This window comes from Solanum dulcamara, chromosome 7 (genome assembly GCF_947179165.1).
Source record: "Solanum dulcamara chromosome 7, daSolDulc1.2, whole genome shotgun sequence".
Classification (NCBI taxonomy): Eukaryota; Viridiplantae; Streptophyta; class Magnoliopsida; order Solanales; family Solanaceae; genus Solanum; species Solanum dulcamara.
This window is the reverse complement of record NC_077243.1, coordinates 76,278,747-76,305,051: the sequence shown is the minus strand read 5'-3', so window position 1 is coordinate 76,305,051 and position 26,305 is coordinate 76,278,747. Positions and strand designations below refer to the sequence as shown.

At 34.2% G+C, this 26,305-nt stretch overlaps 3 protein-coding genes across 4 annotated transcripts; 1 reads left to right on the top strand and 2 right to left on the bottom strand.

Moving 5' to 3' along the window:
• Window positions 1-7,095: 7,095 nt before the first annotated feature.
• Window positions 7,096-9,010, top strand: LOC129896618 (amino acid transporter AVT3B). Its single transcript, XM_055972553.1, has one exon. It carries the CDS (start codon window positions 7,358-7,360, stop codon window positions 8,633-8,635), a length of 1,278 nt encoding a protein of 425 aa, XP_055828528.1. The 5' UTR covers window positions 7,096-7,357; the 3' UTR covers window positions 8,636-9,010.
• A 6,189-nt stretch (window positions 9,011-15,199) lies between these two features.
• Window positions 15,200-18,607, bottom strand: LOC129896634 (uncharacterized). 2 transcript variants are annotated; one of them, XM_055972566.1, is made up of 3 exons: window positions 18,503-18,607; window positions 16,343-17,512; window positions 15,200-15,533 (listed from the first exon to the last, which is right to left on the bottom strand). In XM_055972566.1, exon 2 carries the CDS (start codon window positions 17,459-17,461, stop codon window positions 16,415-16,417), a length of 1,047 nt encoding a protein of 348 aa, XP_055828541.1. In that variant the 5' UTR covers window positions 17,462-17,512; window positions 18,503-18,607; the 3' UTR covers window positions 15,200-15,533; window positions 16,343-16,414. The 2 variants fall into 2 exon arrangements, with proteins under 2 accessions (XP_055828541.1, XP_055828542.1); XM_055972567.1 differs by having other exon boundaries at window positions 16,343-17,504; window positions 18,503-18,588.
• Window positions 18,608-20,855: 2,248 nt separating this feature from the next.
• Window positions 20,856-25,972, bottom strand: LOC129894888 (uncharacterized). Its single transcript, XM_055970494.1, has 5 exons — window positions 25,805-25,972; window positions 24,900-24,979; window positions 22,671-24,188; window positions 22,080-22,254; window positions 20,856-21,472 (listed from the first exon to the last, which is right to left on the bottom strand). Exons 1-5 carry the CDS (start codon window positions 25,881-25,883, stop codon window positions 20,856-20,858), a joined length of 2,469 nt encoding a protein of 822 aa, XP_055826469.1. The 5' UTR covers window positions 25,884-25,972.
• Between the last annotated feature and the right edge of the window lie 333 nt (window positions 25,973-26,305).

Below are 26,305 nucleotides of genomic sequence, written 5' to 3'. Positions count from 1 at the left end.
TTTTCAGTTTTTCATGTGTGTTAATGCTTGAATTATTTTAATGATATAACTTTCGTCAATTTTTTAGTAAACCTTTACGGGACCCCCCGTAACGACCTAGAGGAACAGTACGTGTAGCCTTGGCATGATAAACTTCATTTTCTTAGCATTTAGGAGCCACACAACATGAATTAGGTGATTTTCTCAATTTTTTGTGGTGTTAGCCCATTAATTTTTTGGTGAAATGACTTTCGGTCAAATTTTTTTGTAAAACTTTTATAGGACCAACTATAACGACCTGGGGAATAGTACGTGTAGTTTCGGCATGATCCACACCATTTTCTTAGCATTTAGCGGCCACTCAATAAGAATTAAGTGATTTTCTCAATTTTTTTATGTGAGTTAGCCCATGAATTTTTTTGGTATATGACTTTTGGTCAATTTTTTTGTAAAACCTTTGGATGACCCTTTGTAACGACATGGGGAACAATATGTATAGCCTTGGCATGATTTACGCAATTTTCTTAGTATTTAAGGACCTTTCAACAGGAATTAGACAATTTTCTCAATACTTTGTGTGTGTTAGAAATAATTTTTTTGATGATATGACTTTCAGTCATTTCATTTTTACAAAATATTTACAAGACCCTCCATAACGACCTTGCGGAACAGTACATATAGCCTCATTATGATCCACACCATTTTCTTAGCATTTAGGGCCAATCAATAGGATTTAGGCAAAAATTTTAATTTCATGTGTGTTAGCCCATGGATATTTTTGGTGATATGACTACAGTCAATTTTTTTTTTCAAAATCTTTATAGGACCTTTTGTAAATGACCTGGGGGTACAATACGTGTAGCCTCGGCATGATCTACATAATTTTCTTAGCATTTATTTAGGGTCCACTCAACAGAAATTAAGTGATTTTTTTAGTTTTTTTTGTGTGAGCCAATGAATTGTTTGGTAATATGACTTTAGGTCAATTTTTTTGCAAAACCTTTACAGGATCCCCGTAACAATCTAGGAGAATAGTATGTATAGCATCGACATCATTTACTTAATTTTTACAGCATTTAGGGACCACTCAATATGAATTAGGCGATTTTCTCAGTTTTTATGTGTGTTAGCCATGAATTTCTTGGTGATCTGATTTTTGATTATTTTTTTTGCAAAACTTTTATAGAACCCTTCGTAACGGCCAGAGAGAACAATATGCGTATGCTCGGCATGATCCACTCAATTTTCTTAGCATTTAGAGGCCACCCAACAGGAATTAGACGATTTTCTCAGTTTTTCGTGTGAGTTAGCCAATGAATCTTTTGGTGATATGACTTTCAGTTAATTTTTTTTATCAAAACCTTTACAGGTGCCTTCGTAATGACCTGAAAAAATAGTACGTGTAGCTTCGGCATTATCCTCGTAATTTTCTTAGCATTTAGCCACTCAATAGAAATTAGACAATTTTTCAGTTTTTCATGTGTGTTTGCCCATGATTTGTTTTTTGGTGATATGAATTTTGGTCAAAAAAATTTGCAAAACCTTTTAGTGAACCCTCCACAATGACCTAAGGGAATAGTATGTGTGGCCTCAGCATCATCACACAATTTCCTTACCATTTAGGGGTCACTCAGTAGGAATTATGTGATATTTTTAGTTTTTCGTGTGTGTTAGGCCATGAACTTTTTTGGAGATATGACTTTTAGTAAAAAAAAACTGCAAAATCTTTACAGGACCCTCCGTAATGACTTAGAAGAATAGCACGTGCAACCTTGGCATGATCCACACCATTTTCTTAGCATTTAGGGGTCACTCAACAAAACTTAGACAATTTTCTCAATTTTTCGTGTGTGTAAGTTTATGATTTTTTTTGTGATATGACTTTTGATCAATTTTTTTTTGCAAAATCTTTATAGGATCCTCCGAACGACCTGGGGGGGACAATACGTATAGTCTTGGCATGATCCACGTCATTTTCTTAGCTTTAAGGGTCAATACACAGAAATTAGACGATTTTCTCAATTTTTCGTGTGTTAGCTTTTTGACAAATAATAAAGACCAAGAAAACTTTTGGTTGAAAATATGGGTATCTCTTTCTTCTTTTTTTTTTTAAAAAAATCATAATATTTTTTTAAAAACTTTCGCCTTTTTTGTTCTTTTGATAAATTGAATTCATAACTTTAAAATAAAAGGTAAGAAGTGTTAATCATATGTGCAATCCTTCTTGTCAAAAATATGAATATCTCAAAAGGAAGTTGTTCATCATAAATTGTGAAGAGCTTTTTTTAAAATAAATAAATAAATTACCAACAATTATTTTTTCAATGAATTTGTGTAGAGCAATAAATAAAATTTTATTTTTGTTTCAAGAAATCAGTTAAATATAAATAAATTATTAATTTAGAACTTAATAATTCAAATGGACTAGAATTTTGAGCCCATAAACATCAAATCAAAACTTGCCTCTGATTATGATTTAATCCGATATATAAATTTCCATAAAGTCATTAAAGGATGAGACACTTTCTAGTAGGATTTTTTAGCATTCCTAAATTTGAATCTTGATTTGACAAATCTTCCATTTGGCCATCAATAAAAGTTTAATGTATTTTAAATTAGCAAATGGATAACTTATTGATAATTCAATTATCAAAGGCATTATTTTATCTTCCTTCCTTATCAACGACAAAAAAAAAAGAACAATTCAAAAAAGATAACACTTCTTCTTGCAAACATAACTTTTTTTAATTTATAAAAAGATACGTGTACCGTCGATATTTTCTTGAATATTTCTTTATGCAAACAATATCTAAAAAAGAAAAAGAGACGTGTTCGAACTTTTATTTCTACTCAAAATCCAAAATACAATACAATACCTTAGGGGACATTTGGAACGTGACATAACATAAACAAAGGTATTTTATGAATTGAATATCTCTTAAAACTTATTTTGGTGGTGTTACGTCATATTTTATTGTAAAATTTGGTTAAATAACTTTTCTTTTTAATTTAATATATGATATTTGAAAATTGAATTGTGTTTGATCATAAATATAATGAAAGAGATTAATCTCTTGATTTATTTCATTAACCTCAATAGTTTATATACACAAATACAAGAGTATAATTAGGCTATAATTAAGGAAACTAAATATCTCTATATTAGGAACTAAATAAACTAAATATCTCTATATTAGGAACTAAATATATACAATTTGTTACAATCTGTCAGAATATATTTTCATATATTCTAACACACCCCCGCAGTCGAAGCGAGAGGTCGTCGAATGCTAAGACTGTCCTGAAAATTCTCAAGTAACACCAACGGAAGGCCTTTGGTGAAGATATCTGCAATCTGATAATGAGAGGGGACATGTAACACTCGAACCTGGCCATGAGCCATCTTTTTCCGAACAAAATGTATATCCATCTCAATATGCTTAGTGCGTTGATGCTGAACAGGATTACCAGTCAGATAAATGGCACTAACACTATCACAGTAAACCAAAGTAGCCCATGGAATAGGACAATGAAGTTCCAAAAGAAAGTTTCGCAACCAACACGATTCAGAAACCACATTGGCAACCCCTCGATATTTTGCCTCTACACTCGAATGGGACAAAATAGCTTGACGTTTGGCGGACCATGAGATCAAGTTATCACCCATAAAGACACAATAACCCAAAGTCAAACATCGTGTATTAGAGCACCCAAACTAATCAGTATCAGTATACGAGACAAAAGTGGTTGTGGAAGAGGCATAAAGGTGAAGACCATAATCCAAAGTACCTTATAGGTAGCGCACGATGCGTTTGAAAGCGTTCATGTGCTCATCCCGTGGGTCATGCATGAATAAGCATACCTGTTCCATAACATAAGTAATATCCGGTCTCGTGAACGTGAGGTATTGCAGTGCCCCTGCAAGACTCCGATAAAGAGATGGGTCCTCAAACGGTATGCTCGTAGTAGCTCCAAGGTTCGGTTTTGGAGAAACCAGAGTAGGAGATGGCTTATACGATAACATGCCAGCTCAGTCAATGATCTCGGCCGCATACTTTCTTTGAGATAAAAATAAATCACCTGTATGACGAGTGACAACAATGCCCAAGAAATAACTCAATGGGCCCAAATCCTTCATAGTAAATTCGGAGCTAAGAAGCAATATGATAGACCAGCGGAGCACATCAGAGGAAGCAGTTAAAATAATATCATCGACATACAATAAAAGATAAGCCATAGAAGTACCTTGACGATAAAAAACAAGAAATGATCGGTCTTACTGTGAGAAAACCCAAAGGTACGGATATAATCAGCAAATCGCTTATACCAAGTCCGCGGAGCTTGTTTCAGCCCATAAAGTGATTTCTTCAGGAAACATACATGATTAGGTCTATCAGAATCCCGATAGCCAAAGGTTGATACATGTAAACAATCTTCTTGAGTTCGCGATGTAAAAAAACATTTTTGACATCAAGTTGATGAATCGGTCATGCCTTGGAGAGAGCCAAACTAAGAATCACACGAATAGTCATCGGTTTGATAACTGGACTAAATGTCTCACCACAATCCATGCCAACCTATTGGGTTTTACCATCACCTACAAGACGAGCTTTATGTCGCTTAAACGAACCATCTGATTTTTCTTTATGAGCAAAAATCTACATACACCAAATAACATTAACATTTGGAGGATGGGGCACCAATTCCCACGTCTTATTTTGAATAAGAGAATTATATTCATCATCCATAGCCAATTTCTAATTCGGGTCACGAAGAGCAGACACAGGGTTATGAAATAGAGGAGACTTCGAGATGGATGTAAGAAGGTTGAAGGACCTCTTAGGATTATAGATCCCATGTTGACTCCTAGTAACAGGACCGGTGGGTAGACTAGAGGGAGAAATGGGAGTGGGTGGAGAAGGAAATCTAGGTGGGAGAGTGGAAGAAGACGTTGGGACCGACTCAGCAGGCAGTGAAGGAGCGATCTGCCCAGGTAAGGGGGCAGAGCCGCTGGCTGGGCATGACGGGATAGGCAGCGGTGCGGGAGAAAGGTGGTGATTCGGCGGGTTTGTGGAGATAGTGAGATGAAGAACCACATAGGGAGATGGTCCATCATCTAAAAATTGGTATGTGTGATTTTGAGGAGTATGTAACTTGGCAAAAGGAAATTGCGCCTCATCAAATATTACGTGATGGCTAATGATGATTTTTCGAGATGATAAATCAAAACATTTATACCCACGATGATGGGATAGATATCCCAAAAAAATACATGGGGTTGACTGGGGTTGAAGTTTGTTTATAAGTGTGGAGGAAATTAGAGGATAACATAAACACCCAAATATACGAAGATGGACATAAGAGGGATCCTTCCGATAAAGAATGCGAACAGGGGATTGATAGTTTACCAGCTTATGAGGAAGGATGTTGAGAAGATAAGTTGTCATTTGCAAAGCATGATGCCAAAAGTAAGGAGGAACGGAAGCATGAGCCAATAAGGTACGAACAATGTTATTAATCGTACGAATTTGTCTTTCGGCTTTCCTGTTTTGAGAAGATGTGTGAGGACATGACAATCGAAACGACAGACCATTGGCTCTACAGAAGTCCCCAAAGGGGCAATTATCAAATTCTTTGTCATTATCACATTGAATATTTTTGATGTCTCGCTCAAAGTGAATTCGAATAAATGTCTTAAAAGTAAAAAATGTGGAAAAAGTTTATGATTTATGAGATAAAGGAAACGTCCACAAGAATTTAGAATAATTATCCATAAACAAGATATAATATCGATGACCTGAGGAACTCAAAATGGGTTATGTCCAAAGATCACTATGTATAATATCAAATGACATAAGAGTGCTAGAATTCGAAGCATAAAATGGCAACTTAACATGTTTTTCAAGAGGACGAGAATGACAAATACGAACATCTCTACTTGGATTACAATCAATCAATTTATTCTTCCTAAGGAAATTCAACATAGGTGCTCCCGGATGACCCAAATGAACATGCCAAAGAGATGGTGCCAAAGCAACAAAAGTAGATGGTGAAGTGACTGGATTGATGATCGGATAAAGCTCTCCCCGACTGTTACACCTTATTACTAGCCTCCCCGTCTGAAAATCCTTCACAGAAAATCCAAAGGGATCAAAATTAACAAAGATAGAGTTATCAGTGATAAATTTATGAACGAATACCAAATTTTTAACTAGGTGAGGGGCATGAAGGATATTGTTTAAGTGCAAGGGAGGACACGGGGAAGATAAAGTTGTGTGACCATAGCCATGAATTGGAGAACGTTGGTGTCCAGGGTGGACCACAGTTCTTTGTCCTCCTCTTATTGAGGCCGTTTCTTAGTGCCCATTGTTGGAGGAATAATATAATCAATCACCCGATGGGATCTTGCATGAATCTTAAAGAGTTTCGCCCATGTGGAATATTATACGTTCTCCATTTCAAGAGTGATGGGAACATGGTTCTTAATGTTGGATACAACAAAAGTAGGATGAAAGGAAGATTTGGAGTTAGACATGGTGATTGAGAAGAGAGAAAGAGGGAGAGGAGGGGGGGGGGGCGGTAGCAGAAATCCGAGAAGAAGAAGAAGGTCGGATCGTGCCCTAGAAATTTGATATCTTGAAAGAAATTAATCCCTTGATTTATTTCATTAAGCTCAACAGTTTATATACACAAATACAAGAGTTTAATTAAGTTATAATTAAGGAAACTAAATATCTCTATATTAGGAATTAAATAAACTAAATATCTTTATATTATGAACTAAATATATACAATATGTTATAATCTGTCAGAATATATTTTTATATATTCTAACATATAAATTGAATCTATTTTTCTGACTTTTTATGAGTAATATAAGGTGAAAACACTTTCTGTTAATTTTTATATTCTTGGAAATTCTAGAATCCAATTTCAAATTGAATTTCTTAAACTTTATAGTCAAGCGTGTTTTTCAAAATTCAACTTCATGATTAAATGCTTCCCAATCACTTTCTATATAGAATAGTAATCATCCCCAAATAATTTTACTCCATCTTCTATATAAAATAGTAATTCTACTGTTATTACGAAATTATTATTTTTATTTCACCTATCAAACGTGATACCTCATTGCCCCTTTCATATTTTTGTCGTTTTTCAAAAGGTCCCTTCAACTTTATTCCTATTGATAAGATGGCCTACAAATCTCCTGAATTTATCAGGAAATCCAAAAAAATAAATAATCGAAAACCCCTTTTCAAATCCGTACTCACAATTTCAAATTTGAAGTAATCTTGAAATAAAGATTTGATTTTTATCTGATTTTTGCCCTTGAAATTGAGATTCTTGATTCTTGATTTTTGATCATAGTTCCCATATGGGGTTTGATAAAGATAAAGCAAGTTCATCCTCTCATGTCTTGCAAATCCCAAGAGAAGACACACCATTATTATCCAAGAATCAACATCTTTCTTCACCTTCAAAGACTTTTGCTAATGTTTTCATTGCTATAGTTGGAGCAGGTGTTCTTGGTCTTCCATATACCTTCAAGAGAACAGGATGGGCAATGGGTTCTCTTATGCTATTTTCAGTTGCATTTTTAACTTACCATTGTATGATGCTTCTTGTGTATTCAAGAAGAAAGATTGAATCCCATCTCAAGATTTCCCAAATTTCATCTTTTGGTGATTTGGGGTTTGCTGTTTGTGGACCTATTGGTAGATTTGCTGTTGATGCTATGATTGTTCTGTCACAAGCTGGTTTTTGTATCAGTTACATAATTTTCATAGCAAATACTTTAGCATATTGTTTTAATTACTCCAAAACTAATCCAAATCCCAAAATCTTGGGGTTTCCACCTAAAGTTGTGTATATTTGGAGCTCTTTTCCCTTTCAGTTGGGATTGAATTCAATTCCTACTCTTACCCTTTTAGCCCCTTTGAGTATTTTTGCTGATGTTGTTGAATTAGGAGCTATGGGGGTTGTGATGGTTGAAGATGTGATGATTTATTTAAAGAGTAGTCATGTTCTTGAAGCTTTTGGTGGATTTAGTGTGTTTTTCTATGGTCTTGGTGTAGCTGTTTATGCTTTTGAAGGTGTTGGAATGGTGTTGCCTTTGGAAGCTGAGACAAAAGACAAGGGAAAATTTGGGAAAATCTTGGGTTTTTCAATGGCTTTGATATCTCTAATGTATGGTTCTTTTGGAGTGTTGGGATATTTTGCTTTTGGTGAAGATACAAAGGATATAATTACGACGAATCTCGGACAAGGAGTGCTTAGCAGCCTTGTTCAAATTGGTCTTTGCATAAATTTGTTCTTAACTTTCCCTCTGATGATGAATCCAGTGTATGAAGTAGTGGAAAGGAGGTTTTGTGAAGGGAGGTACTGTGTTTGGCTAAGATGGATTATGGTTTTGTTAGTGACATTTGTGGCATTGTTGGTTCCAAATTTTGCTGATTTCTTGTCATTGGTTGGGAGCAGTGTGTGCATAATTCTTGGCTTTGTGTTGCCTGCTTTGTTTCATCTGATCGTGTTCAAAGATGAGCTAAGATGGCATGGTTTGGCTTGTGATGGTGCAATTATTGTATTGGCTGCTGTTTTTTCAGTCTATGGAACCTACTCTTTAATGCTGGAGGTATTTGGAGCCAAGGAATAAATTGTTTGTTTCCCTTTTTAATGTACAAGTTCAAGAGAAGTTTATCATGTATTATCCATTAGAACTCCGAAGTTAAGCGTGTTTAGGCCAGAGTAATATTAGAATGGGTGACCCTCGGAAGTCCTTGTGTTGCATTCCTCATTCGAAAACAGCCTATCTACCTCCACGAGGTTTACATACACTAGACTTCAGATGTGGGATTACACTTGATATGTTATTGTTGCTGTTTATTATGCATTATGGTTCTGTGAGGGACATGATCATGTCCATTTAGTATTCATTGCAAATAATCGTAGTTTGCTCAAAAATGGCCATTTGGGTCTCTTCATTGTACTATTTTCAATAGTAATATATTATGATATGAGAGTTATAATAAATGTGTTTATGTTATGTATTGGATGTTGTTTTCTAAGTGGGCCTCTTGAAAGTGGGTAAGTTGTTCACTTGGTCTTTCTTTTCGCGGGTAAAATGCCATCTTTGTCATTAAGAAGTAAACACAAAAATACATTAAAACATAGATACTGCTTCCTCTTCTCCTCTTACTTTCTATTCTTTTGTATTTACCAAGTTAATTTATTTTTATAACACGTTATCAGCATGAAGCTTTATTTTTTTTCCAGAAAATTAACTTCTATATCAAATATATCTACTGAAGAAATTTAATTTTTAGTTGTCTTTGTTATTTTTAAATTAATTTTCATCATCTCAAACTTGTCAAAATTAAAATTTGTGGCACTTGATATTTCTGGTAAAAATTATTTGTCATGGTACTTGATGCTGAAATCCACCTTACCGCTAAGGATCTTGGTAATGCTATAATCGAAGAAAATAAAGCATCAAATCAGAATAAAGCAAAGACTATCATTTTCCTTCGTCATCATCTAGATGAAAGCCTAAAAGTTGCATACTTGACAGTGAAAGATCCACTTGAATTGTAGAAAGACTTAAAATGGAGGACATCTTTAACGATATTGCCAAGGGCTCGTTATGAGTGGATCCACTTACGATTTCAAGATTTTAAAACTGTAATTTAGTATAATTCTGTTGTATTTAGAATAACTTCTCAATTAAAATTATGTGGGGAAACTATAAATGATGAGGATATGTTGGAAAAGACACTAACTACTTTTCATGTATCTAATGTGATATTACAACAGCAATACCGTGAAAAGAATTTTCAAAAATACTCTGAATTGATCTCATGTCTTCTGGTGGCTGAGCAACATAATGCCCTTTTAATGAAAAATCATGAAGCACATCCCACTGGAACTGCTCCATTACCGAAAGCAAATGAAGCACATTGCCAGTCTGAAAGAAGACAATAAAAATCAAGGCCACAATAATGTGCGTGGGCGTGACAATGACAGAAGACGATATAATAATCGTCGTGGTGGTGGTCAACATAAAAGGGAGAATAATATGAGTTCTCAAAGTGGGCCTTCAACAAGTAACTGTCATCGTTGTGGCATGAAAGGCCATAGAGAAATGAATGTACGCCTTAGTATTTTATAAGGCTTTATCAAAATTCCTTCAAAAGAAAGGCAAATAGAGGTGATGCCTCTTTTTCTAATGCTCGAATAGTGTCACACTTGGCGTTTGAAAATAATGTTGAGGCAGGACCTTCGCATATTAATAATATTGAGGCAAATCTGGCTTTGAAGGATGATGATTTTAATGACCTCAATGATATTACTCATTTGGAGGTTGAAGACTTCTATAAGGATTATAATTGATGTTTTATTTTATTATATGATTTACAATATGTTGTTGTTTTTATGTACTTTTGATTATCATATTTTTTTTACGTTTATCTTTTTAAAAGAAAAAAAAGGGACTTATGTTTTTCTAGCAATATTGTTACTTATTTTATCTCTTATAATATATTTTTATTTTATGAAGATAAATAAATTTCTTAGTTTTCAATTGGATCCAAGATGAATAATGGAGATATGTGTCTTTTGGATAGTGCCACAACTCATACGATATTAAAAGAAAAGAAATATTTCTTTTATTTAATTATGAAAAAGGTCTATGTCAATACAATATCTGATAGTATAAAATTGATTGAAGGCTCTGAAAAAGCGGTCTTATTACTATCTGAAGGAACAGTATTGGTAATTGATAATGCATTATATTGGAGTAAGTCTCAAAGAAACTTGTTAAGTTTCAAGGTTATTCGCTAAAATGACTATCATATTGAGACTGCGAATGAAGAAAAGGTTGAATACCTTTATATTATTATAATAAATATGGAGAAGAAAATTGTGCACGAAAAATTACCTGCACTTTCTTCTGGATTGTACCATACAAATATTGGTACTGTTGAATCACATGCCATAGTAAACAAAAGGTTTACTAATTCTAATAATTTTATCATTTGGCATGACCGGTTGGGCCATTTCGGTTATAATATGATGCGCAAAATTATTGAGAATTTACATGGACACACTTTGAAGAATCAAAAAATTCTTCAATCTAAGAAATTCTCTTGTGTTGCTTGTTCCTAAAGAAAACTGATTATTAAACCATCAACAACTAAGGTTGGGATTGAATGCCCTGTGTTTCCGGAACGTATACAGGGTGATATATGTGGGCCAATTCACCCTTCATGTGGACTATTTAAATATTATATGATCTTGATAGATGCATCTACAAGATGGTCACATGTGTGCTTATTATCAACTCGCAACATGGCTTTTGTGAGATTGTTAGCTCAAATTATAAGGTTAAGAGCACAATTTCCAGATTATGCAATAAAAGACAATTCGTCTTGATAATACTGGTGAATTTAAATCTCAATCCTTTAATGATTATTATATGTCGGTTGGAATAAAAATTGAGCATCCGATCACTCATGTTCATACTCAAATGGTCTAGCAGAATCATTGATTAAACGCCTCCAATTGATAGCTAGACCATTACTAATGAGAACAAAACTTCCTCTTTCGGTATGGGGGCATGCTATTTTGCATGCACCAGCATTTGTGCGCATAAGGCCAATAAATTTTCATGAATTTTCCCCATTACAGTTGACGTTTGGAAGGGAGCCAAATATATCCCATCTTAGAATATTTGGGTATGCGGTATATGTCCCAATTGCTCCACCGCACCACACAAAGATGGGTCCCTAAAGAAGGTTGGGAATATATGTTGGGTATGAATCTCCTTCTATTGTAAAATATTTGGAACCTATGACTGGAGATTTATTTACGGCAAAATTCATTGATTGTCATTTTGATGAATCAGTATACCCAACATTAGGGGGAGCACATAAGCAATTGGAAAATGAGATAGATTGGAATTCATTATCACTATCTCATATAGATCCTCAAACAAATCAATGTGAAAAGAAGTTCAAAAGATGATTTATTTGCAGAATATTGCAAATCAACTGCCGGATGCATTTACTAACCTTTCATGAGTTACTAAATCGCATATCCCAACTGCTAATGCTCAAGTTCGAGTTGATGTCCTGATAGGACAACTTGTTCAGGCAAATGAGTTTAGGTCATGCTTAAAATGTGGAAGATCAATTGGTTTCAAAAACAAAAATCCTCGAAAAAGGAAAGGAATAAATGATCAAGATGATTATAATTTGGAGGCAAGTGCTCAAGAAGAGCCCAGAGACACAACAAATGGTCATACCACCGATGAGGTCCAAGTACCTGAAAATAATGAGAATGAAGAAATCTCAATAAGTTATGTCTCGACAGAAAAATGGTGGAACCGAAATGATATTGTGGTCAATAATATTTTTGCTTATAATGTTGCCTTTGATATAATGCAACAAGATAAGGATCTTGAACTAAATTTTTTCGATGAATGTAGACGGAGAAATGATTGGCTAAAATGAAAAAATGCAATTCAAGTAAAGTTAACTTCACTTGAAAAACGTGAAGTTTTTGGATCAATAATCTGAACACCTGAAGGTGTCAAGCCAGTAGGGTACAAATGGGTTTTTGTGCGTAAACAAAATAAAAAAGGTGAAGTCGTAAGATATAAAGCACGACTTGTAACCTAAGATTTTTTGCAGAAGCCTGGCATTGACTATATGGAAAAATATTTCCCTGTGGTGGATGCAATTACCTTCAGGTATCTAATGAATTTGGCGGTTCATGAAAAGCTTGAAATGCACCTAATAGACGTGATCACTGCCAATTTATATGGCTCATTGGACCACGATATTTTTATGAAAATTCCTGAAGGGTTCAAAATGCCTGAAGCATACAAGGATTCTCGAGAAACTTGTTCAATAAAGTTTCAGAAATCCTTATACGGGTTGAAACAATCAGGGCGAATGTGGTACAATCGTCTTAGCGAATATTTGCTAAAAGAAGAATATAAAAATGATCCAATTTGCCCTTGTGTCTTTATGAAAGGTCTGGATCTGAATTTGTCATAATAGCAGTATATATTGATGATTTGAATATTATTGGAACTCCAGATAAACTTTCAAAGACAATAAAATGTCTGAAAAAAGAGTTTGAAATGAAAGACCTTGGAAAGACAAAATTTTGTTTTGGTCTACAAATTGAACATTTTACAAGTGAGATATTTGTACATCAGTCAATATATACTGAAAATATTTTAAAGAGGTTTTATATGAATAAAACACATCCATTGAGTACCCCAATGATTGTGAGATCTCTTGATATTAATAAAGATCCATTTCAACCTTATGAAAATGATTAAGAGCTTGTTGGTGCTGAAATACCACACCTTAGTGCAATTGGTGCATTAATGTATCTTGCCAACAATTCTAGACCAGATATAGCTTTCTCAGTAAACTTGTTAGCAAGATTTAGTTCTTCCCCAATGCGAAGACACTAGAATGGAATTAAACATATATTCAAATACCTCCGAGGGACCATTGATATGAGATTGTTTTATTCAAACGAATTCATGTCATAATTGATTGGTTATGCGGATGCTGGATATTTATCTGATCTCTATAAAAATCGGTTGCAGGCAGACTATTTATTTACATGTGGTGGTATAACTATATCATGGCGTTCAACAAAGCAAACTATGGTTGCCACTTCTTCAAATCATGCAGAGATAATAGTCATTCATGAAGCAAGTCGGGAATGCGTTTGGTTAAGATCTATAACTCAACACATTCAAGAAACATTTGGTATTTCTTTGAAAAGAGACGTTCCAACAAAATTGTATGAAGACAATGTTGCATGTATAGCTCAACTGAAGGGAGGATACATCAAAGGAGACAGAACAAAACATATTTCACCAAAATTATTTTTCACTCATGATCTTCAAAAGAAAGGTTAAATAGATGTCCAACAAGTTCGTTCAAATGACAATTTGGCAGTATGTTCCCCAAAGCATTGCCAACTTCAACCTTTGAGAAAATTAGATACAAAATTAGAATGCGCCGTATTCGAGATATTAAGTGATGTTTTCATCAGGGAGAGCAAAATACGCGTTGTACTCTTTTTTCCTTAGCCATGGTTTTATCCCACTAGATTTTTTTGGTAAGGTTTTTAATGAACCAACATTCAAGACGTATTACTAGATGTGTGTACTCTTTTTTCTTCACTAGGCTTTTTTTCATTGGGTTTTTCTAATAAGGTTTTAACGACACACAATATCTATGGATGTTCAGAATAAATATGTATATTATTTCTTATAGAATTTTTAAGGAGACCCATTATACATAGACATCCAAGGGGGAGTGTTATGTATTGAATGTTGTTTTCCAAGTGGGGCCCACTTGAAAGTGGGCAAGTTGCCCACTTGGTCTTCCTTTTCGTTTCATGCTTTACCTTTTCCTCTTCTATAAAATGACATCTTCGGCATTAAGAAGTGAACACAAAAATACAGAAGAACATAGATATTGCTTCCTCTTCTCCTCTTACTTTCTCTTCTTTTGTATTTACCAAGTTAATTTATTTTTATAACAGTTTATTTATTTTTAATGAAGTTGTGCCTCTTGGACAGTGAGGACTGAGGACGCACGTATCCGATCCCGACTTGCTTGAGATTGATGCGTAGTAGTAGTTGTTGTAGATGTATGTTGTAGATGTATCCGACCCCTGACAGGCATTGATATGATGACTCTCTCAATTACACGTGTGAGCAAGAATTCAGAAAAGTGAAATTCGATATTGTTACTGCAAGTCGATGTTCCTAGAGTGTGTCTTGATGTATTTTTAGCAGTTTTCTCTTGCACTATCAAGCTTCTCATCAACCTCCAAGATCCAAGCAAACTTGAGGTTCAATTTCCTTTTCTTTTTTTTAAGAGAACCTTGGTCTGAATAAAAATAAAATGTATAAAGGAGACTCGTTGAGAATATGTATCCCTATTTGGCTAAATTATGAATGCATTGCAAATGTTGGATATATATTAAATAACCACCCTAAAAGTGACTATTGGTAGCCTTGATTTATACAAATATGATCTTTCAGTACCATGGTTTAACTGTTGATTCCGTTTAAATAAGTTTTGTAAAAAATAGATTGGCTGTCAACATTAGGTAGTGAAATCCTAACAAATCGTGTTGGTCATTTGCCCCAATAAGCATAAGTTCAATTGTTAAAGGACAAAAATTTAAAACCAACTCATTTGAAGGACAAATCGTGCAATATTATGCTTACATTATAAGTTGCTCAGTGACATACTTCAAGTACACAAACTCTAAAGAGATTGAATTATTAATTCAAGAAAAAACATCATGCTTACAGTGGATTGATGGTGTATTTGTTTATAATCCTCTTAGACACCAGAAAGGGGGAAAAAAAAGTGCTGCTGCTTTAACATATCTACATCAGAAATAATGTTACATTGAGATTAATGTAAGGAAGAGACATAAATTAGTCTCCTTTGACAACAAATTTTACACTTCAAATGTTAATGACAATGACTCCAGACATCTCCTGGTACCTGGAAATGGAACTCCATAAGCTAACAAAATCATGTCAACAGACAGAAAATCAAAATCAAAATCTCAGTCTCATCTGATTCGTAGAGCGAAAACTCATTGGTAAAGGAGAAGAAAAGTCTTAAGAACCTAGAACACGAAATAAGAACTATTTAATCACAATGGTGTATGAACCATCTTTTATGGCAAGACACATTTAGTTGCCAGGAATAGATACAGCATTAAGAATCTCACGAGGCATTAATGTTAATCTATGAAAACTTTCTAAATCCGCGGTAAAATATTGTACATCTGTAATTGAGGAGTTCTCGTTTTATTGTAAATACAATATTTTCTCACCATCTCATTCTGGATTTGACATAGTTCACAAACAAACAAACTCTCCAACTTTGAGTATGCACTATCTAGACACCTCAACTCGTCTCCCATTGTGTTAGTTGAACACTCCAACTTACAAAATGATTATCTAGACACCTCCAAAATGTATGTGCCATGTCAGCGTCAGGTGTCCACAAGACACAAAGCGGGACAAGTTGGAGTGTTTAGTTGTCAAATGAGACTAAGTTGAGGTGTCTAGATGTGCACTTTCAAAGTTGGAGTGTTTACTTGTCAGCTAAGCCCAAGGTTGAATGTTTGTTTAAGTATTATGCCTTCTGATTTTGTTGCTGCTTGCTGAAGCAATATAGGTAACATATTTATGTGCAAAACAAATATGCAAGCAGTTAAATATCAAGATATACACGTTAATTTGGATGGAAGAGGCCATATATGTATAAAAAGAAGGAAGCAAGAAAAACAAAAAAGAAACTACCTCAGACTTTAAGTACCATCATGGTAGCCGCCTCTCTTGAAACTAAAATGTGAAGACTATGATTGCATCGACTTATTTTTTAACACAAGTGGATGCCTTAAAAGTTTGGCACTTCAATGTAGATGACCTCTCAACTGGAAACACAGGCTCGTTAATACCAGTAACTTTGCTGATCTTCTCATCAGGTGATGATGAACTTTTGGAATTCATGTCCTTTTTGGGGTTCACTTTATCCCTGAAACTGCAATTACTGAGGGGTAACTTTTTCTGCTTCATCCGCCCCTTCTTTTTATCAACGTTACATATATCATCTGGTGATTCCCCGAATTCTTCCTTTGAGTTCATTGGTTTTCCTTTGCCATTTTCCATCTTTCTAAGATCCGCCTTATTGAATTTCGCTATGTTCAAGTCTACTCTAATTAGTTCTTTCTCCTGGCTAGAACCATTTAATGCCTTATCAATCCCATTGCTTGCAAAAGGTCGGTTTCCTTCCCATAATGCACTTCCATTCTGAATCTTAGCATTTTCAGAAGGAAAAGAGCTTTTAAGCCTCTTGTGTTTGCAATTTTTGGAGTCAGAGGTTGCGTTCTTCGAAATTCTTGGAGAGCTGTTTATTGTCCTACTTAACGTCCGAGCTAAATCTTCATCCGTTCTACAATCCTTAGTCACTTTATACTTATTATTATACAGCATCTGAACAGGAATGTGCTTCTTCATCTTATTCTTCTTCGAGTATTTGTCTTTATCCATAACCTCCCCAGAAACAGTAGCAACCAACTCCATTGCACTCTTAGCAGCAGCCATGGCCTCTGCTGCTTTCGCAGCTTTCTCTTCAGCAACTGCTCTTGCAGCTTTTGCAAGCTCAACAGCTTTTAGAGCTGCCACTCTCGAGGCCTCGACAATCTCCTCGATGGAACAATTACAATCAACCGAGTGAAACTTCAACAAGTCATTAAGACGGATATCGAACTCAAATCCTGTAATATCATCAGTAGGAGAGGATGGGGTACATGGATTAATATCAAAAGTCTGCTTTTTCAATACTGCCAGAAGCCGTTTTCGAGGAGGTAAAAGCACGTCTGAATCCAAGTGATTGATGTCACATGTATTCCCTTCCATCTTTTTTCTCTACATCTACACATAAGCTGATTGCTTCAACAATCTGTTAAACTACAAAGAACAGTAAAGATCACACCTTTAGCATGAAGCATATGACTATTAGTCTCTTTAGCCAAACTTCAATTTTTATTTTAATTTTTGGTCAGAAGTGCTTTTCGAAAAAGTACTTTTTGGAGAATAGCAATTCATGCTTGGCTAATCAATTTTGAAAAACACTTTTTGCCAATATCAAAGAAGTAATTTGTTCTTGGTCAATGTTCCAAAAGTGCTTCTAGGAAAAGTTACAATTTTTAGATCTACTACTAATCAAAAACACTTATTTTTTCCCTTAAAAGTTTGACTAAATGCCTCAACTTTGTAAAATAAACACCTTTGGCTTCGCAGAAGATTGATCAAACAGGCTATAGAACAACTCAATTTTACATTTTTTATTTTATAACCATAGTGTACGGGCTATCTTGCACGCATTTTGACTAATTCCACGGAATACCTATTACATCCCACCAACAATAGGTAGCAGATAACTCTGTCCACCAAAGCTACGACAAAAAAGAAGAAATCATCTAGCGTTTTCTTTTGTGTCTATTGGGTTTGAAGCTGAGACCTTATGGTTCTTAACTCACTTCATTGGCGACCAATTTTACATTTCTGGCTATTATTCCAAAAACCCACATCAGATTTTAAAGAATCTTGCCCTAGAAACACCTTAAACACAACCACTTACCAAATTAAATCAAAATCAAACAACACAAGAACAAATTCAATAAAACCCCATAAATAGGAAGAAGAATAAAACAAAACAGAACAGATAAAGAACAAGAATCATTCAAACTCAGGTCAGTGTACCAACTTTCAACATTCCAAGATTTTAAAACAGAAAATTTGACCAATAATTTAGAATCTTGATTTAAAGGGATTCTGCAAAATCTAATTTATGTTTATAGCTCCTTAAATATGTGTGTGCATATTTTTTTTTTTGTATATATAAAAGTAAGCAAAAAAATTAAATGCAATGTGAGATTCATAGAAGGAGAAAAATACCTGATCTTGTCATCTTAGAGTTTACAAAAAAGTTGAAATTAGGGTTTTCAAGAGAAGAGGTGAAGGTACATATGAGGAAGATCATAATATGCTGAAAAAGTTTCAAATTTACTTCTTTTTTTCTTTTCTAAAAACACACCTAAACTATAGCAAAATTGTCATCTACTAATTTAAATGACATAAATATATCATTTGAATCTACATCTTCAAATTTTGAACGTGCACAAATAAGTAATTAGATTTAGGATTGGGCATGTTACGATATAATATGATATTTGAAATTTTGGTATGGTAATTTCTGTATTCGATTTTTAAAACTATTATACAATCATCATACCATTTTAATTCGGTATGATTCAGTATTTTGAAGTTCGGTTTTGATATTTTGTGATATGATAAATCGGTAATCATAGTTTGTTCAACTTTGACTAATATATATCCGTATAATAAAGTATTAAGACTTCGACAATTCAAAAAATGATCGCAATTGTATCATACTAACATATTACATACGTAGAAATATATATATTCAAAAGAAAGTATAAACAACTCATTTTCTTAATCAATTACATTTAATATACATTTCAACAAAATAGAGTAGTCAAAGTTTCAACTTTTAAACATATAGTTTATACTAATATGAGCTTGCATATTTGTTAGTATTTTAATAATATATAAATATTATTTATATAATTATATACTTCGATATTTCGATATATTAATTCTAAATACCAAATACCGTACCTAATACCAATTTTTTTTTAAAAAGTATACCATATATCATACCAAATACCATAATACCAAAACCACGGTATCAAAAATTTTGATATGATATGGTAATTTGGTATATATCATACCATGCCCACCCCTAATTAAACTTGTATAAAGTCGTTACATATGATGTCGTGTAGGACGTGAATTGTCACATAGAACATCAAGTAGAACATGTGCATCTACTTATTCAATGTTATACAAATTTAAGTATATACTTGTACACTCTCAAAATTGAAAGACATAAATGTCAGATTAGATTAAGTTAAAGAGTACATTTATGTATTATGCGTATTTAAATTGTATGAGTCCAATTTTTGGTATTCTTTTTTACTAATTACATGATAAAGAAATTAAGTGAAAATACAAGTGTAAACATGTGCTTATTCAAAACTTAAAAAAAAAAAAAAAGAAGAGGGCTTTGGTGTCTTTTCCTATTTGACAGAGGATGATAATCCAGTCGTTTGAGTTTGAAATAATCAAATGAAAGAAGACATAAAACCCTTTTTTTTAGTTTTGAATATGTGCATGTTTGCATATGTTGTATTTTAATTCATTTTCTTTACTAGTTAATTAGTGAAGGGGGTAAATAATATATTTTTTAAAAAATAAGTTCAAGAGGTCATTGGTCCCCACTTAGTTTAGATAATGTTGAGATATTTCGTCTAGTAGAAAGGTACTTTTTTTATATTAGCTAATACTTATACTGGATAAACATTATCCCAAACTTTATATAGAATTAACAAAACCACCCACTCTTATTTGTAAAAAGAAATAAAATCATAGTTATGATTAAATCAATTTTGAAAGAAATTTCCAAATTTGATATAGGGGCTCGTAGTTTGAGTCACCAAAAAGTGAAAAGGGTGATAGTTCTTGAGGAAGGGTAAAAAAATCTTTTTTCAAAATACGGCAGTTTAAATTTATTTTGCTATTTAAATTTTCAAATTCTTATAATCTCTTAACTATAAGTAATGGAGTGTAAAATTTGTGTGATAAATTGATTGTGTGTCCAGCTGATGTTATTAGGGGATTACTATACTAAATCATTGTTGATTAAGCTTGCACAAGGAAATAATATTGCATCAAAACTAAGACGATTTGCATGAGATACATTCGATCTGACTTATATTATGCCACGTAAGATATGTGTGTCGATCTACTTATTCAACTTTATATAAATTTAAGTGTCAACTTATGTACACCAAAAGTTTGAGGGCATAGATACCAGTTGAACCAAGTTAAAGGACGCGTTTATGTATTATTCTAAATCACACTTGTATTATGCCATGTAATACATGTGTGTCGATCTACTTGTTCAATTTTATATAAGTTTAAGTTTCAACTTATGTATACCCAAAGTTTGAGGGCATAGATACCATTTGAACCAAGTTAAAGGACACGTTTATGTATTATTCTAAATCAGGCCTATCAAAGTTTTATATTTTGCATATTTGAAATAATGTTCATGCTTAAATATACTTAAAAGACAACTTCAAGAGTGAAAAGTGAATCGGAAAATAAGTTATAAGCTATGGTTGCATATAATTGATCATATATACAATAGGAAGATGGAACATATTTATGGTTGCATATCATTGATCATTTCATGAATAAGATCACCAACAATCTGATATTCAACATCTTTTCCTAGAGCATTAACATCTTCATCAACTAATCCGTCCCAACGGGTGCATAGCAATTCTCGGGCTAGTATAGTTTCGAGGGATTGAGATGACATATCTGAGGAAACTCGGGCAATTTCCCATACACATTCTAATAACTTCTTTCCCCACGAAGCTCGTGGAGTAGGACTAATAGTCCTTTCCATAAAAGTGCTTCCGAGTACACCTGGAAGCACTTCATTCAAGAAATCACACAATAACTTGTGATGTAACTTCTTGAATTCATGATGATCAGTGCTTGATCCTTCTTCATAGTTGTTTATCTTTTGCCTCTTGTAAGACTCTTCCACTTCTTCAAAGACTTGGTTGCTGATGGGCTTTCCTAGTGGATCCCATTTCAATAGATATTTATCGCATGAACCATCGTATAAACCAGAAGCAACAAGCACATCTTTAACGAATGCTTCAGCTGGATCGTCAATATCCATTACGATCTCCTCTTCAATAGGCTGCTCGTCGATCATTGTCTCCTCAGAGTCATAAGTTTCTAGCTGATTCAATTGCCTCCTTATTTCTGTGTCATGGAAAGTTTTAAAATTCTGATATAGTATTTGAATTGGTAGCTATCAAAAACAACTAGTAGAACCAAATAGGCTTTCTACATATGCATCTGCATCTAGAACGATGACTTTTATCAGTAGCAGCAAAGAATGTGTTGTTCAAGTCGAGTTTCCTTATTGTTCCTTACTTCTAATTTCCCTATTTCACACTAATTGAACGTACGGAAAAAATCCATTTGGATGAATGTTACAAGATCATACTCTCTCCATTTCAATTGTTTGTCTTACTTTCCTTTTTAGTCTGTTTCAAAAAGACTGTCTCTTTTCTTTTTTGGCAACTCTTTGATTCTAACTTTCCACATAGTATGTTCAAGACCACAAGATCAAAAGACATTTTGTTACATTCTACATATTTTTAGTTTAAAACCACAAGATTCAAAAGCCTTCTTTACTTTCTTAAACTTTGTGTCAAGTCAAAATCAGACAAACAAATCAAAATGAAGGGAGTAGTTGAAGTTTCTCGTTATGACAAGATTCGAACTGTTAAGTCCATCTCACATCACATTGTAACCACGCCTAAACTACAAATGTAATGAATTTAACATAAGTTTTTACTCGTACCGTTCAGATTAGAGCTGATCTCTTTGAAAACATGAGGTATCTCACTATCATCGAGTGGATTTACATCTGAAATTGATGATGATGATGGACTGAAATAATCTGTTTGCCTCCAAAATTCTTCATTGCTTGTGCTACACACAGATGCAGGACTTGGTGGCACTTCAGTAGAATTCTCCTAGGACCAAATAAGATACTAAAGTTATATATCAATAACATATCAACATCAAAACTTGTTCTGTTACAAAAAAAGTTGTGACTTTAGTGTTACAATGAGTAAGTTTTTATTGACCATCGATGAAATTAACCTGCATATTTAAGATCTAATATTTTCGAGTTAATGATCAAAAACATACTAGAAGTTTTTAGTCACTTTTCCTACTTGAAATGTCACCATCGTTCAGGTAGAAAAAGGTAACAGCTGATAGTTGAGGTGTGTTTTGATAAATAGTTGGTGATAATTCAGGTAGAAAAAGTGAACACCTAATAGTTCAAGTAGTAAACTCGTAAAAACTTGATACTTCAGGTGTGTTTTTGACCATTATCTCAATATTTTCAATAGTCGAAAAGAGAAGGACACTTGAAGTTTCTTACTTGTCTCACATAAAATTTGGATGCAACAGTTTGTGTGCTTTGAAAATTTTTCATGTGAATTTGTTTGTCTCCTTGTGATTCCTCCAAAGATTGAATTTTTCTACCAAAGAGCTTTCCTCTAAGTATAAAACTATACTTAAAGCTGGAAACTTTTTCCTTAAGGTTGAACTTCTCTTTTCGCCATTTCTTAACGTTCATTGTGACCTCCTCAATAGCTTCATGTTTTCTCCTAATATGAGCCCCCGTCAATGTATGTTGATCCTCTAGGAGAAGCTTTCCGAATGATGATCTTGACACAGGAGCTGACAAAGATCTAACCAGGTTCTTATGAAATAGTTTCTGGTCTTGCATAACATCATTACCGAGCTCCTGCCTGGAATATCTGCTCTGCATGTCTGATTCGTCTTTCAAATCCTCCCCGTGGCACACTTCATTTGAAGCATATCTGATTTCTTCAGCTCTGCTCTTTTCCCTATTCTGTGTTACTGATGTGGAGTTTACACGGCCATGTTTGTCGATATCATGAGATGTTTCATCCCTCGGGACATTCCTCAACCTTTCAGTCAAAATTCTTCTTGTATCTCTATGAATGAACTCAGGAGAGCCAGCCTCGTCACATTGAATTTCACTTCTATAAGACTGCATTGATTCTGATCGGTGTAGAGTCGTTCCAACGTCCCTAGTAACACTCTCTCGCGCCTGTTTTGCAATACATTGAGCCATTATCTTTGCATCTGATGGCTTCTCAATGGTTTTTTGGAAACTCTTCTCTTGCAATTCAAATTTTAGTCTTACCTTAACCTCCTGAAGAAATTCTTCCATGCTACCCCCGTCTTCGGATATTCTAGGAGAATTAGCCCATGATTCTTCATTTTCCCCTGTCCTGTCACAAACAGGCCTCAAAATTACAATCTTTGCAGGAGCAGAACCCGACTTAAAGTTCAATGCACGATTAGTCTTATTTCGTGCAGCTGCAAGAAGTTCATTTTTATCTTTCTGAACCTTTGAAATACCATTTTCGTGTATATTTTCTGTTACAGCATGTCCTTTAAGCTCTACAGATCTCTCAGTAACCGTCTTTCTAATTGAGTTCGCATAAAGAACCAATTTTTCTTTGTTCAAGTGTCGTTGTGCCATCCATCCATCCTTGTTGGTGCTAAGTTCAACAAACTCTGAGCATTCCTTGAACCTTGCTGATTGGTATGCTTCAAACTCTTTCTTAAACTTTTGTAGTTCCTCTTCCAGTGGATGTTCTCGAGGTTTAGGCTCGTTGAACTTTAGGTTATTACTACTCCGTCTTTCAAAGGAATCGCAAACTGTTTGTCTCAAGGAAACCTTTCTCAATCTTTCCTCATCTACGGATAACGTATCCAGGCCCATCAGACGTGCCACAACTCTAGGCGCATTCTGTCCTGTGTTTGGTCTTTTAGCTAATTCTTCACTGATCAGTTTCTTCATTGGAACCTCATTCACATAACAGTTCTTCACTGGCCAGTCATTTGTCATGTGATAAGTGCACTGTATTTAAGCAATTCATGAGTTAAATTGCGAAAACGCAACCAAAATGAGAATCAAATGTATGAAATTTTCATTCAGAGACAGATTTCACTCTCACGACGTGTGAAAGAAACAACAGACTCTGTTGAAAACGAACAGAAGTAACAACACAACGAAGGAAAACAAATGATTCGTAAAAGTTGACAGACATGTCAAATGTGAATCATTTTAAGTTCAAAATGACAATGGAAATTGCAACTCTACAGAATCTAATGCATCTAAAGTAAAAACTTTTTGAAAAGTTTACAAAACGATGATCGAAGAGAAGAATCAAATGCTCAAGAACACTAGAAGGAAGGAAACCAAATGATACATGAAAGTTTGACAGATATGTCGAATTTGAATCATTTTAAGTTCAAAATAACCATGAAAATTGCAACTCTACAGCACCTAATGCATCTAAAGTGAAACTTTTTGTGAAGTTGACAAAATGATGATCGAAGAGAAGAATCAAATGCTCAAGAAGTCCCAAATGTTAACCTCACGAGTACGTTAGCAAAATCGAGGAATTTTTTTATCCTGTACTTGCAAAATGCATAAATTTTATAGAAGATATTAAGTTTCTCATTTCACTTTCAAGGCTCCATATAGTAAGATTTAACCTCACATCAACTAAGAGAAGACAACACAACCAGAATCGCGATAATCCAGAATAACATAATGAATTATTACCAGGATATCGTCCCCTCCAACGCAGAAGCTACATGAAGCCTCTGTTGGCTGCTCCGGTCTATTTCGAGGAGCCTCCAGGCCTGCATAATAGATGAATGTATCATTATACTTCTAATTAGTAAGCAGAGAAGAAAATGAAAATGAAGGAAATGTACTAATATAGCCCCTAGAGGCGGAGCCAGGATTTTCACTAAGGCGGTTCAAAATACGAAGAAGCCAAGAGGATTCAACATCTACTATATATACATAATAAAAATGATTTAACCATGTATAAACAGTGTAATTTTTTGTCAAAGAGGGTTTGAATAAACCCCTTGGCCCTACCTAGCTCCGCCTCTGATAGCCCCTTTGTCTCGAAAACCTATGTTGTTTTCGAAATCAATCAAAAGGGATGCAGCCCCAAGTGGACTTTTTATTGTGACTTAAAGAATTGTAACCACCAGAGGCCGATGCAGCCTATTTTTCTATCAGTTCAACTGAATCCAGTTTTTTGTACACGATTCACGTATATATATAGTGAAAAATTACTATCAATAAATGTTAAACTCCGAACCCATAATTTCAAAGATAGAGTAAATTTAGTGCTAGGAACCTAAAGATTGAATCAATCGAGTTAAGAAAGACGTAGTTTCCTTTAATGGTGCAATCATTCTTCAGAAGTGTTGGTAAAGAATCCTCAACACTCTTATAACCTATGTTGCTTAAAATGTTGTCACAACTGTGTCAGATCCTCCAAAAGTAGCCTTTTGGAGGATCTGATACACACCTCATGACAACGATTTGAAGAGCTCGAGCAATGTATATAGACAAATCATAAAGCACTTAGTAGAAAAATGACACCTTGAAATCTTTACAACTACAACATTGTCCATAATCGATGCAACTAGAGAAACGAAAGCACTTACCCCTGCGTATCTTATGCAAAAGAGATTTCCTCATCGTCTCTCCTGCATCAAGGTCAATAAGATCCGACAATCTTACCATAATGTGAAAATTGCAACAACTTTGGAGAGGCAACTCTGCATCAACAAGTTATCAAATAAGAATGAACGAAGAGTTGTGGTCCTAAATCCATAAACTAATAATCCTAGATCCGCCTCTGGCTAAATACAACCATGATCACGAAACGAAGAACTTATTGTTATTTATAGCAAATTAATATGTAGTCTCACACACACATATTCTTGAGAATTCTCTTTACATTTATAGAGAAAAAAAGGCCATACACAAAAGTAGAAGGCAGCAAATAGTCTCACACTTGTGAAGAAAAAGCAAACAAATCCAATTCAATGCCAACTAATTATATACTTGAGAGTTTTCCATATTTCTAACATAAGTCATACAAAAACAGAAAAAGGAAGCAATATGAAGAAACTGATTATAATTACAAGTCATCGGAAAATTAC